Source organism: Oreochromis niloticus, linkage group LG20, assembly GCF_001858045.2.
Source record: "Oreochromis niloticus isolate F11D_XX linkage group LG20, O_niloticus_UMD_NMBU, whole genome shotgun sequence".
Lineage (NCBI taxonomy): Eukaryota > Metazoa > Chordata > Actinopteri > Cichliformes > Cichlidae > Oreochromis > Oreochromis niloticus.
This window is the reverse complement of record NC_031984.2, coordinates 30327961-30343375: the sequence shown is the minus strand read 5'-3', so window position 1 is coordinate 30343375 and position 15415 is coordinate 30327961. Positions and strand designations below refer to the sequence as shown.

The window sequence follows — 15415 nt, the reverse complement described above, 5'->3', positions numbered from 1 at the left end:
TCTCACTACCTCTTCCACTCTATATGAATAGCTTTCTATCGCAGGGCAACAAACTTTATTCATCTTACACTGAGCCTATATCATGTAGTCCACATTTACTGCAACAAGCTACTTTAAACTCTCTCACTTTAAGCCAGCATTGTTCCAATTGGTTGCCCATTGTGGACAGAAGTTTTAAACAACAGGAGGAGGCTGGAGCTTTTGTGTGCTGGAGATGACCATACAGTATTATAGAGGTCCTCTCTCTCTGACATCACACAGAGCTAACAGTAGAAAGCTGTCTGAAACACAGCATTCAGAGCAGTGTAATGCCTGAGCTAAAGAATCACATAACAGGTTCAATTTAAATATGGAGGCATAACCATTATGGTACTGGATTAAGACCGCATGTTGCTGTCACTTTAAACAGTGTAAAAATGTTACCAGTGAGCTATGTAACGGTGTAGAATTAGTTGATATGGATAACTGATATTTAAAAAACAATATCCATCAGTTATTGTTGATCAGAACTGGAAATTAGTATTACATGTACTATTATTAAATGAGTATTAGTACATAATGTTGTAAAATAACAATTTAGCCATTTCGACATCCTGATGGTGCAGAAACCGTTTGAGGCGAGATACTAAACCCCCCATAAATAGTTCTAACTCCTGGCATCCATGTGGAAGCAAACCCCTGCAGTTTTCAGTCCAACACAGAGCAGCGGAGTGGAAAGGTGTGAACATAGCTGCATTGAGAGATCACCATGTCCTGTCTATAATGTAATAAAGCTGTTTGAGGTCTGCCCTTTCCTCTGCTACTGTGTCTAAACCTTGGCCTGCTGTACTCCTATATAATGGACGGCCTGGCTTGCTGATATACAGAGCTTTTATTAGTGCTGAGACCAAGCCTGCTTTGTGTGTGTGTGTGTGTGTGTGTGTGTGTGTGTGTGTGTGTGTGTGTGTGTGACAGAAAGAGAGAGAGACTTTCAGTGTTAGTATGTGGACTGCTGAGGGGGCACTTTGCAAGATGTTGCTGCCGCCAGGGTTCACTGGCCCACTTGGCACAGAGCTTTTCTTTTTTATTTCTTTCAGTTTGGTCGTTCACTGTAAATTCTCTCTGTTTTAAATGTAAATTTGTTGCTTATTAATGTACTTGCTGTATGTAAGCTGCATATGGTTATACGGTACCGTGTGCTTAGAATTGTACACATTTTACAAAACTGTAGACTTTGTCTTAAAGATTAGGGTTTACTGAACAGGGCAAAACAATGTGTGAGTACAATGCCCAAATAACGCTCATAGTAGAGCTGCCACAAACGATTATTTTGATAGTCGACTAGTCACCGATTATTTTTGCGATTAGTCAACTAATCAGATCGTGCATTCATTGGACGTAGAACGTACAGCTTATTGCACCAGCATGCATCTGCTCTTATATAACTATCATTAGCTTATAGCTTGAAGTGTTTAAGGTATGTGCTAACTAAAAATAAAGACAAGATGATAGCTTGTTAAATTTTTAATGAAATTTGCAGATTGTCTCCGTGAAGTTTAATAAACTCAGCCGTCTGCTCCTTTCTATCTAAAATATAACAGGACACTGGAGTAAATTCTACTATCTCACATTTCTGTTTAATCAGATTTCTGTATGACATTTATTCAGCTGTGTAAAAAATATAACTTTAATGTCAGCCAAACCGATTTACTCAGGAACAAATAAAACATTGAAAAAAGCCAAACAATAATATTTTCAAGTTATCTAAGTGACTTATATATCATGTTTAACCTGAGTAGCCAAAGATGGCGGGGATTTGAAAACGATTTGCCAGGAGTTCAGTGTTATCGCCGGCTCTAGTGAGCCTTGAACCCCCGGCTAGCTATCGGGCCGGTGGGTAACAGATGTCTCCAAAAACGAGCACCTTTGCAAATATGTCATATCTTGATAAACCAAGCAGATATTTAAAGTTTACACAGCTACATTCTCGCCTGAAAATATCTTAAAAGTTTATTTTGTGACCCAGAAAGAGTAATAACAGTAATATTTAAACTAAGTAGCAGCCGCCATTATTGGAAACTTTAATTGGCTGGGCCGCACTATGAATTCTGGGATATGGTGGGGCCATGGAACCCGACCCATCCTTCAAATCTGGGGAAATGAAGGACGCATTTGTTGCCTTCGTTGCGTCGCTGTAACGTAAACATAATAGGGCTGCCAGGAGGCCTGACATAACCACCCTATGAGACTGGCAAGCCTGTTTGCCCTGGTGTCAGCAGCACACTGGAACCAGAACATGTGGAAGAACATTATGTTCAGCGATGAGTCCAGATTCAAGTTTGGGTGTAGCAGGCATGTGGTTTGTGCCAGAGTGACCAACACAACCACATTGGCTTATTTGCAAGAAATAATGGTTCAAGAATGGGATTCCATCCCACAGCAGTGTGTGTCCAAGCTGGTGACCAGCATGAGGAGGAGCCAGGCTGTTGTGGCTGTGTATGGTTCTTCCACATGCTTCTGATTTGTTAAATGTTTGTTAAATTAATGAATTGTTAAATTACCAATATGTCTTGTTTATTTAAGCTTCGACTGTCCAATCCAACAAACGACATCAAACAAGAGTCAGTAGCAGAATAAGCTGTTTGGCATTAACAGAAAAGATTTAGCAAGTTGTTCATGGCCATAACCCACATACTCAACTCTACTGCTCAACCCACAAATGCTTTTCCTTGTAAATATGGAACCATTTAGGGGGATATGATGAGGTTTTTCAACAGTATAAGATTTATTACCAAAAAGCATTGTTACAACAAACAAATAATCAACCAAACACAAAATTTCCCTCCTTTTTTGGGCTAAGCCTACGTTGTTGCTGCTAACTACACATCAGTGAGATTTAAGACTTTGTTTTTCACTCCTGCACAGACACACACACATACACACAGAGCGACAATGATGAGAAGGGTCAAAGGAATCCATAATTCAGCTGTCAGGATATTTTTAGAAACACCCCAGTGACTTTGGAATTATTTATTAAATGCCTGATAATTAAAACATGTACGTTTGGTCGGGAAAGCCAACCAGAAATCTCAGAGAACGAAAGACACAGAGAAGGAAAGAGTGAGCAAGAGGCAAGGATATCCCCTGGGGAGACTTTTTCTCGCTACATCTCTCTCTTCCTCTCTATACATAGATATAGATATATATATGTAAAACACTCGACCACTGCAGCATTTATTTAAATCCAGCTAGAAACACACACATGCACACATGTATCTACTGTGCATGTACACACATGCTGCATGGATGCACACAGACACATTAACTGCAGCAGCAAAAACAAAAAAAAGAAGAGAAAGAAAAAAATAAATACATAAAAAATACCACACTGCCTCAAGAGAAGAAAAGAGAAAACGTTCTCATTAATAATTCAGCTCTCACACCATCATGTACACATTTACCCGTTGTCTCACACACTCACGAGAACAGATGTGTGTGTGTGTGTGTGTTTGTGTGTATGTGTGTGTGGGGCCACGCAAGATACACACAAAGCATACCGTCAGCACGCACATGCAAATGAATTTGCTGTTTTGCTCCCTCGCGTTCTGCCTCTCCTTCCATCACATGCACACACTGTTACGCACTCTTTCTGCTGCTCTCTTGCTTTCCTTCAGAATCCTTGTAAGAACAAAAACGGACAACAAGGAAAAACAGAGAGAAACCGAGAAAACTCAAGCTGCCTCACCAGAAAAACAACTGTGTTCACTGTTTGTACAAGAAGAAAAGAAACAACATTTTTCCTTTCAGAGACATCTCATGGCTGTGCAAATTACAACTGCTGTCTGTCAGGACCAACAGCATATGTAGGGTCACATTACTAGAACTCTAGTACTAACTCTAGTAGGGTCTAGCACCAAAATCGTTTGCAGTGCTCTGGGTTTTTTTTACATGTAGTGACGTCAAAATTGATTGTTCCTGCATCTGTGGCAGCCCATGAGATAGAAAGGTCATCATCTGCCTAATTCTGCAAGTCCCCAAGGACCGAATCTCCTCCAGCAGCACATTACATTATGTTCTTGTAAGTATTATATTCAGTGTATTATTCTGTGCATATTATTATCAACACGTGTAGCTGTATTAAGCAGTTGCAACATAATAAGCAAGGAAATTCTTCTTCTGCATGACTGGAGTTCAAAACTGCATTTTTCTATTGCAGATGTGAAGCAAGTATGAACCTCAAATTTAAAAGTGTTTCCAAAATAGCTGGGTGGCATGAGTGAAAAGAGAACGCACACACAACGTGATTTCCTTTCAAAATTGTAAACATGTTAAAATAGAAAAAGAAATGAAATTGAGTTTACATTTTGAACAGCATGTTCTTAGTTTGCTCTGGAGACCTAATTTCGGTGTACTCCAGCTTTCATCCAGAGTCAGCTGAGGTAGGCTCCGCCTCCTCACTTCTCTGAATTGGACAAGACATTAACAAAATGGATGAATAGATGTATATTCTCATTGTGAATGTAGATTAATTTGACAGTTTTTTTTAAAGTTGAGCCTGGACATGTTTCCTAACAGTTTTTTCTTATTATAAGAGCAGTTAGAAAAAAGTCTGGAGGAGCTGAATGAATTTCCATTATTAATCTAAAGATCAAGATTCAATGAATATTGGAAAATTTCAACCTTCTAATTTACACCCAATGCAGAAGCACTGCAGTGAGCAGTGAATGTAATTACTCAAGATTATTTATATAAAAGTATATCTCCTATGACCATTTTTTTTTTTTTTTAGAGGGGCGATCGTGGCTCAAGAGTGGCTCAAGAGTTGGGAGTTCGCCTTGTAATCGGAAGGTTACCGGTTCGAGCCCCGGCTCGGGCAGTTTCGGTCGTTGTGTCCTTGGGCAAGACACTTCACCCGTTGCCTACTGGTGGTGGTCAGAGGGCCCGGTGGCGCCAGTGTCCGGCAGCCTCGCCTCTGTCAGTGCACCCCAGAGTGGCTGTGGCTACAACGTAGCTTGCCATCACCAGTGTGTGAATGTGTGTGTGAATGGGTGAATGACTGGATATGTAAAGCGCTTTGGGGTCCTTAGGGACGATTAAGGCGCTATATAAATACAGGCCATTTACCATTTACCATTTATTTGCACAGTGGCTCCACCTCTTCAGATGAGCTTTTCTTCACCCTTCCTTCAAACACCTCTGCTTTTTCCCTAAGTATCTGTTAGAGTAACTCTACAGGTCATTTATTTCCATGACATTCAGACTGGAAGCAAAACTATACCCCCATAACAAGATCTTTACCACAGAGCTGCCCCCCTCCCCCACACACACAGTTATGTCGAACAGTCCCTGACAGGTTGTTTCTCCCTTGACGGCTCCTCCCCTGTGCCACAGCCCATGTCCTGCTTAGTTCTGTTTAATATTGCAACAGCCAAGGTCAGATGTGAAAGAAGGATGGTGGACTGAACTGATGGAGATGGGAGTGAGAAAGGGAGCAGTCGAGCTGTACGGTTACCTTGGTACTTTCCTGTTCCTCCACCTCTCAGTGCCAGAGGGATGCAGGAAAACAGGAGGAGGGTGGAGTGAGAAGATAGTTGATGGGTGAAGCGACCTCGCCATCTCTGTGAGAACTAAACGCTGAAATCTTGTTTGAATTTCCTCAGAGGTTCTTAGACTAAATTCATCTTTGTTCAAGTAAGGTGAATTAAAACTAAAGTGCTAGCCATTTTCCCAGGAGCATTTTCCACTGAATTAATCTAAATCCAAGCAAAGGTGTGAGCAGTGAAGCTATTCACAGACCTACGGTGCTTTGGGGAAATCTAGCCCTCCACTTGTTCCTTTGTGTGAAGAAGGAAAAAAACTGCAGTTTAGTCTAGATTCTAAGTGTAAAATGATCCCATTATTCACATTCCCATCCAGGTGTGACACAACTGGGGGAAGATGGGAGGAAAGTCACCTATTAGCATGTGGCTGTTGATTCTCTATTGGCCCTAACCCACTTTTGGAGCTTTTGGTTTGGATTGTAAACTGAACATTTCTTTGTTTAAGTGCAGTCCCTGATCAATTATCAATCGGGTCTGTGTAACAAGAGAAGTGGAACTGAGATGTCATTTGGATGTGATTTGTCTCTCTAGTGGAGGTTGGGCGATTTGACTTTTTATTATTTGTGATGGTGCATGATTTCAGACTAGTCTGAAGCATGTGTCACTGTCAGTAATATTTGTTACATCTAAATTCACCTACACTTTTTTAAGCCAACTCTTCTGTAGTTTAAATTCTGGTGAGTTAACTGACCAAATACGGAAATATTTTATCCCCCACTTCTCCCCTTAGCACCCTGATGAAGCTCAAGCCAAGCATCAGAATGATTAGGAAAGGTAATGTAAGTAACTTTGGATGTGGCGTGGCTGTTAGTCCCGGGTGACTGCTGATTGACTGGGATTTTCCCGTGCAGCCATCTCAAGGGTTGTTTCCAGTAGCTTGCTGAATCTAAATTATTGTGATGTTACCCATTGGTTTGTAGACTTTTTTCACAAACTATGACGAGCGAGGGATGGATTTGAATATGAAATCGAGACACTTCAAGCTCCTTCGTCCCAAAAGGAGCACAGGCCATTGCTGGCTCTCTACCAGTGGTCTCGGCTCTGCCTGATTTCCCCACCTGAGCCTCTTTGCTTTGAATTTGCCCTCAGTGATTCTCTAATAGTCTTGTCTTCTGGTCTAGATGTTGTCATACCATCCCAAACCCTTATCCTTGGAGAGAAGTGGTCCAAATTTCTTTGGCCTCTGGTAGAAGGTGATCACACATGCAAACTCCACATAGAAAAGCCTCGATTAGATGGTGAGTTTGAACCCAGGAACATCTTGTTGTGAGGCAAAACTGCTAACCACCACACCACCCTAAAAACCATATATTATTAAATGAACATGATGCTGCATTAGATAAGACCTAAAATCTATGACTGACATCATAAATTAATAAGAAAAATTTTCACTGAGGTCATAGATCATGTGATCGTGCACTTATCTAAAATCAGGCTTATTTTTACAGCCAGAAGTGCTGCCACCTGCTGGTGATAGAATACAGAACACACATTTAAGTCCCTGCACTGGTTTCACTTTTCACACCCTGAGACTACATCCATGATTTCTTTAATTTATATATATAGCACATAATTCTTCACTAATTACATATTCTTATTCCATAGTAGTCTTAGTTGGTACATGATAAATAAATTCCTAAACAGAAGCCAATTGAAGCTGTTTCTTTGGCCAAATCATGTCAATTCTTAATTCTTGATGGCATTGATCCAACATGGTGCTGGAAACATTCTTTAGACATTTTAGTCCATACTCACATGATAGTATTACACACTGTATTGTAGATTAGGCCATAGAGAAAACTACAGTTCTTTAAGAAAAAAATACAGTCACCTTTCTGTAAATGCTTAGAGTTCTTGGAATCGTTCTCATACAGCTATGGAGCACTTTTTCAATACTTTGCATTCAGCTGATAAACCAGTAGCCAAAGTGCTTTTCATGAAATGCTATGAAATGCTCCCAGGCTAACATCAATCAGCTTTGCAGTGGATGAGGTTTTTGTTGTTCGGCCATCTCTTGAAGCAAGACCATCAGCAGGATGTGGACATACTTGATATTTCCAGTCTTCTTTGTCAGTTTAAAAGCCTCTACACAGTCAGGGTAGTTCATATGCATGATTACATACACAATATAACACAATTAAGTGGGCCAGCTTTGTAGTACAGACTTAAGCCCAAAGATAACTGAATAACAAGCTACTGTGACATAGTTTTGCTTCACGATCCAGGCCCCTGTTTTAGCACAGTAGGATTTTGTGGTCAGTTCCTTTTGCGTGTAAAAGCTAAAGATGCTTTTTGATTTGGTTCCAGCCAGAGAAGGAGTTTTCTTCTCTGTTGCACTGCAGCGTCGCCAGCAGTTCTATAATCAGCGGTTAACCTTTTTCCAGTTCATTTAGCTGTATTGGTACACACAGTCACGCTGCATTGCCAATAGTTATGAGCGCCATCTTAAAGTTCTCTTCAAGTACATTAACCTTACTCACATTTGGTCAGTTCAATGTACGCAAAAGACAACTCTGGCCTATTTTCAGCTTATAGGTGCCAGTACACACTGTGTCAGTGTGCTCTGCCAAGACTCCCACATCTCAGTGTTTTGAACCATGTTCCAATTTCTCCTTTTATCTTCAGTTTTTTCAATACTTAACCAGTAGCTCCCACTAGTTTCCTGACTGGACTTAACACTCACCCAGAATATAAGACAAAGCCACAGCGAGAAAATCGCTGACCTGTGTAGATGTGCGAATGTGTCTGCAGTTTCAGCTGATGGAAACACGAGGAGATGTTTCTATTTAATCTTCTCGTTCCTATAGCACACTCTAGGCGACCACCAAAATTCTGGCTCACACTGCTCTCTTTTGGTTCATTTAGCCCAATCTGAGCCACCAGCGGTTCAGATTGGCTCTTACTGTATTTGCTGTGGTACAGTCTGTCACTGTGCTGTGCCAGCACCTGCTGCTGCAACCAGCAGGGCAGAGGGGATGATTAAATGATCATTTCCAAGGTGGTGAGTGGCATTCGGCCAGCCTTCTAGACGACTTACATTGGCCACACATCATATGAGTCCACAGGAAGGATAAAAAAACCCACTAAGTAACTTTGATCTGTGCTCACAAATTAAAAGCAGAATATCAAAGAGAAAATAAAATTGACATTTTATAACTATATATAACCATATTTATATATAAAACCATATTTTATAATCTTACCATATAAGATTAGCTATCTTATATGGTAAGCCATGATGATCTAATCTTCCATCCTTTTTTTATAGGACTTACAAAACTAATGTATTTAGATCTTTGGAGAGTGACATACAACCCTTTCACCACAAAAAACAACCTTTATGTAGCAAATCTTCAGTTTTTGTTAATTTTGTTCAACAAAGATTTCTAAATCATCAGGAGGCCTGAGAGCATTGGATGGTGGAGAGGAAGGGGCGTTTATTTGTTGTTAGAGTAGACTCAGGACTGCTACATTGATTTGATGCACTTGATTCCTCATACTGCTTAATTCTTATGTACACCACTCAAAAAATTAAAGGAACACTTTGAAAACACATTGGATGTCAACTGGGGGAAAATCATGCTGGATCTGTATATTGATATGGACTGGGTAATGTGTTAGGGAAAAAAAAGGATGCCACATCATTTGATGGAAATGAAAATGATCAACCTACAGAGGGCTGAATTCAAAGACACCCCAAAAATTAAAGTGATTTTCTCAAAGTTTCTCATGTTGACAACATGAGACAATAGATGGAGTCCTGGGGATCTCATCTCCAGATCTGGACCAGGGGATCACTGAGCTCCTGGACAGTCTGAAGTGCAACCCGGTGGTGTCAGATGGACCGAAACATAATGTCCCAGAAGTGTTCTGTTGGATTTAGGTCAGGTGTGTGTGGAGACCAGTCAGTGGTATCAGTTCCTTCATTCCTTCATCCTCCAGGAACTGCCTGCATGCTCTTGCCAAATGAGGAAGTGCACTGTTGTGCACCACCAGGTACCAGTGGAGGATCTGACAGTAAGTCCAAGGATTTCATGGGCCTGTGAATAGGGCCCACTAGAGGATGTGGGGCCGTCAGGCCAGCCTCATAAAATCTGTTTCAGATTATTTGGTCAGAGACATTGACACGAGTGTCCTCCTGGAGGTCATTTTGTAGCTTTGGCAGTGCTCAGCCCGTTCCTCCTTGCACAAAGGGGCAGACACTGGTCCTGCTGATGGGTTATGGACCTTCTACCGCCAGCTGTCCTAGATTAGGACAGACAGTTATGTCTGTCTCCTGGAATCTCCTCCATGCTCTTCAGACTGGGAGACACAGCAAACCTTCTAGCAATGACATGTATTGATGTGCCCTCCTGGAGGAGGTGGACTACCTGTTTCAGGTAACTTAGAGGGAATGCTATAGAAATGTGTATTTTGTAGTACTTTGCTTCTGTAACATTTTTTTGTTAATTTATACTTCTGCTTTTTTAGATCTTTTTTAGAAATGCCACTGTTGATATTACAAACCCACCCCCTATTAAATCGGAATGTTAATTTTTAACTCATGTGCCCATGTCTTGGTAATCAGGAGACAAAGAAATCAAACATTCTGACACATAAAAAACTTTACACTTTTTCCTAAGTGCTTTTTGCCTTTCTCTTAAACAAGGTTTTAGTAGGGTTAAGATTAGGGTCATTAACAATGATAACTTATATCTCACAGAGTTAAGAAACATAGTTTGAGGTGTTTTTAGGAAAATCAGCCAGTCTCATTTCAGTTTTTAAAATGTATTTACCCAATCATCTCTAATAAAAACATTTATATCTGCCTCACATTCAATTTTCTTAATAGCTCCACTAACCTATTTTTTACAATTCCCCATTCATAACGTGACACCCACAGAACACAACTTCTGAACTGTAAAAGGAACCACTAAGTGTACACTCATCAGTCACTGTATCAGAAACACGTGTTCAACTGTTTATTAATGCAAATTTCTATTTAGACAATCACATGGTGGCGACTCAGTGCATTCAGACATGCTGATGACTCGCTGAAGTTCAAATTGAGCACCAGAGCAAAGAATGTTTAAAGTGGGTTTAATGTGGCATGTTTGTTGGCACCAGACACATGGTCTGAGAACTGCAAAACTGCTGATGTGCAGAGATTTTCTCGCTCAACCATTTCTAGAGTTTTACAGAGAATGGTCTAAAAGGTAAAATATACAGAGAGCGACAGTTTGTAGGCAAAAATGCAGTGTTGGTGTCAGAAATCACACAAGAATGGCCAGACTGCTTCAAGCTGAAGGCAGCAGGAGCTCAAATAACTAGTAGCTACAACCAAAGTATGCAGAACAGCATCTCTAAACCTTGATGCAGATGGGCTACTCAGCAGATGACCGACTGGGTGCAGCTGCTGTCAGCTGAGAACAATAACTGAGAGGAGATTCACATCAACCGACAAATCTACAGTAACTGTATGATGCCATCACATGACTATGGACTAAAATCTCTAAAGAATATTTCTAGCACCATGTTGAATCAAAGCCACGAAGAACTGAGTATTAGTGTTTGCTAATTGGTTAGCAGCTGGTCTTTAATCCATCTATGAACAATATTTGGATGATAAATCTGTAACTGATACTGATGAAACTACGTAAATGTTTAGAAAACAGGCACCCTGTTGGATAAAAATGAACTGACTTGCTATTATAAAGTTGTATCTGAAGAGCACATAAACTGCATTAGATGTATTACACTCCTTGATCTTTCAATTGAGATGTTTTCAGTAAAATCAAGCACCTATTCATGCTGTCTGTTTTTACAAAAGTGTGAAAGAACAAGTCGTTCTAACAAGCTCATTGGAATAGGATACCACTATTGTAACAAGCAGGTTTATGAGGTTTCTTGTATTATTACAAACCATAGCAAGTGAGCCATGAATGAGCCGACCACGTGAAGTTACAGAGCAGGGTTGCAGACTGCTGAGTTACATTATTCATAAAAGCCATGAAAGCTCTGCTGACTCAATAACTGAAGACAAACATCCTCTGGCATTAACATCAGCACAAAAGCTGTGCACCAGGAGCTTCACAGCTTAGCACCTCCTGTGGGTGGTGTGGCCCAGGACTTTTGTTCATAGAGCTTAAATTCAGGAAAAGATTGTGGTTTGTTTTAAAATGTCATGACTTAAGAGTAAGGCCACCCTACCACCACACGTGTGTCACCGGACCAGATGTACATGAGACACGAGCAGCAGTGACTGGACAGCAGTGTTCACTGATCTGTGATTAAACCTTTACAAGACAACAACTACGAAAAGCAGATTTCCCTTTGCCCACATTCTTATGTAAAACATTAGAATCCTTCCTCGTAAAAAGCTCCTTGCTGTTGTTGTGCCTGATTAATTGTGTGCGGGAAGACTGAGGTTCAATTTCTATTAAGCCATGCAGGTTTTGATAAAGAAAGCAAAATCTGTACCTCTGCTGTTGTGTCTGATTCCTGCTGATTTCGACACACTCGGCACAACAGAGGACAGAGTGGGCAGATGAGGATGAGGAAAAGAACAATACAGGAGGAAAAAAAGTGCTGATCTCTTTCTCTCTGCCTCCCCGTCTTCCTCCCTCCCTCTCATTCAGTATGCTGACTGTTTCTGTACAGAAAACTGACTCCCACGCTATTCTGCCTGGCCTATTTATCACATTGATCAGCTTATAAAGAAATCAGATATACACAGGAGGCTCGCTAGGAGAACTGCTTATATGAGAAGGATCATGAATTTTTCTTCTTTTTTTCAGCACCCTCTGAGATACACTGCACCGAGCTCTCTTTACTCATTGCTCCAATCTTGCTAACGTGGTCATCACATCATAAATGTGCTGACAGTTTTTCTTACACAACAGTCCTGCAGTTTTTTGGAGTCACAAACAAAAAAATACAAAATACAAAATTTCCAAGTGTATATTGTTAGCCAAAAGACAACAAATGGGAACAAAATTAAAAATGTGACCCAAAAACACAATGAAGGGTCTGTGTTATGTTAGCTAAAACACCACAAATAAGTAGCAAATTCACGTTAGATAAGAGGCTGTGGTTTCCTTTATTGGTTTATTTTATTTCGATTTATTTTTTTTTATTCCAGTTTGTAAAATGTAAGTATTTAATTTGGATTGCCTCATGCTGCTCTTTGGACACCACTGGTCTCTTGTAAACACCTTTTATCGTGCATCTTTTGTTGTTTGCTCTAAACCAATATCACTGATAGGCTCATTTAAAAATCCTTCCATAGGCTAATGGCTAATGCCAGTAAATGTCAGGAAACATGCAGTAACGCCTGGAGATGAACCTCTGGTAATCGCAGACATCCTGATCTTCCTTCCAGTGACGGGTGATATTTAAGCGATTCCAAAAAAGAAGAAAAAAAACCCTATTTCTACTACAGCACCATCTCAGTAAGCATCTGCAGTTGTGGCAGCCACACAGATCTAAACTGAACCGTCGAAGCTACGTCTGTTCTTCCACATCCCAAGAAAACAGCAGGAACTCAGTGTGTCCATGTGTTTGGAAAAGCCACCATTTGTCCCTAATCATTTCTACAAAGTGTAATCTAACCACAAGAGCAGGGGACAAAGCATCGCAGTAATCCAATCGACCTGGAATCATCCCTGAAAATAGCAACAGGGCCTGTTATAAGCCCTCAGTCACAGCAATTCACATCTCCGTCGCATCGCACATATCACACCCGCCCGCATCGTATCCTCTACAAACGGGTGGAGTGAATGAGTGAATGAATGGCATTTGCATTACATCGGCATAAAGGAGTGATCCTGCTGCTTTCCTTACAGATGCAGTGGTGTATCCTCAGAATATCAATGCTTACGTTGTGGGGAGCTCCAGCTGCCTGCCTTATTGCTTCCAGTGCGCTTCGCTAAAATGTATTCCTACTGTCTCCCTGTTGTCATTGCAGGAGTTTAAAAAGAAAGAAATAAATTAGAATAAAAGCTGTATTTCACCTCTAATAAGATGCAGAGCGAGACAGAGCCTATACACCCCTAAAGACTACACCTTTCACCTTTCTCATTCGAGAAGTCAGGAGATTTTCCCGAGTCTACGGAAGCTTGAGCCGCTGACTTTCGCACGCTGACCTCACACGTCTCCCTTGTTTTGTAATCGTTTCGAACATTTTCCTATAAGATTGCATTGTTACGATACCTTCTGTTATCTAAGAGAGTCCAGCGGATTTTAAGTGGCTATCCAACGTGGACATTATCATTATTATTTTAAAGATCAGAGCCTTGATGAATCCATCCTTGCACACAGCAACACCAACACCAGTGGTTGCTGCAAATAAAGCAGAACTGCCAGATTGGTTTGGGGGTGTTTTTCACCTGATTACGTTTCTTTGGTTCTCTGTGACTCCAAACACACTTTCCATTCTAAGCGACACATGGCACAAACATTGGGGGGATGCCTACCGCACAGCAGCTGCATCCAGGCGCAGGTCTTGTAAACGGTGGAGGTGTTGCAGAAGAAGAAGAGCGCCATGCAGGCGATGCAGCTGAGGATCAGCACCATGGACAGCAGCACGAACACAGAGGCCGCCTTGAAGGCTCCGGACGGGATGGAGCTGAAGTCGGAGAAGCTGCCCACGCAGGTGAGCTCCCGGCTGGGCGACGGCCCGGTGCCCACGCAGTAGTGGAAGAGGCCGAAGTAGCCGGCCTGCGGCGTGTTGACGCTGTCGCCGATCCAGTAGGGCTGGATGAACACCACCACGTTGACGATGGCGAAGCAGATGGTGAAGATGGCCCACAGCACCCCGATGGCTCGGGAGTTGCGCATATAATTGTCATGGTAGATCTTGGAGGCTTCTTGGGAAGGCAACATGTTTGGTCGTTTTTTTCTCCCCTCTCCTTCTTCTTAGATCTTTTTTTTACACCCCCGTCCTGCTTCTTCTTCACACTCTCATATATATATATATATATTTTTTTTTTTTAAAAAAAGATGTAAAAGATGTAAAAACCCCCGAACAACTCGACACACCTCACTATTCAGATATTCTCTTCTCTTCTACACGAAAGCTAATGTTTCCCTCGCTTTGGCTGTTTCTTGGCTGTTAAAAGGGCCTACATGAGCACACGATAAAACCAGACCTGCACATATGTGTGTGATCTTACAAGACTACACATAGTGGGGGGAAAGAATAATGGGAATGCTACATTGAAGCAATACAAAAATCATAGCCTACCTATACTCCTAATGAATAATTTACCAACACCAGTGATTCACCATTGCTGTCTAAGGCTCGTTTCCCTTAGGGCTACACTATAAATGATTAACAATTAAAAAAATCACAATAGGATTTCCCCCCTTTATTTCACAGTCGCCGGGTGGAGGGGGTTAAAGCTGCTTTTCCATCCTCATCCATCAGTCCAGAGCTGTCTTCATCAGGATGTCCTTTTATTACCATCCGTGAGATGAGAAGCCTGTAGCGCCAGCGGTGGACCCCCGTTTTTAGCTTCCCAGGGATCCGCGGGGTGCTCCCCTTCCTCTGCTCGCCTCTACTGTCCACGCAGCATGTGGGGGAGGGGGGGAGGGGGGCAAAAAAATCAAACGCGGTGAAACGAAAAAGGGAAAACCAAAAAAAAAAAAAAAAAAAAAGATGGAGACCAGCCTTTAACACGAGCCCTCTGTCAAATTTCAACAGTCCTTTCTCGTAAATCCGACATCCTCCACCGCCTCGACTCCATTATCATCGTGCTTTTTGTCGCCTTTATCCAGTGTGTCTCAGCCCTCTCTCTCTCTCGCTTTCTCCGTCCTCCTCCTCCTCCCGTCTCTCTCTCTCTCGCTCTCCCTCTCTC

At 41.6% G+C, this 15415-nt stretch overlaps 1 protein-coding gene across 1 annotated transcript in view; it reads right to left on the bottom strand.

Moving 5' to 3' along the window:
* Positions 1 to 15415, bottom strand: part of LOC100694250 (LHFPL tetraspan subfamily member 4 protein) — a 35035-nt gene extending 19620 nt beyond the window's left edge. The window contains exon 1 of the mRNA XM_003449110.5: positions 14033 to 15415. Coding sequence (XP_003449158.1) covers positions 14033 to 14441 — 409 coding nt within the window. The 5' untranslated portion in view covers positions 14442 to 15415. The remainder of the gene's footprint in view (positions 1 to 14032) is intronic.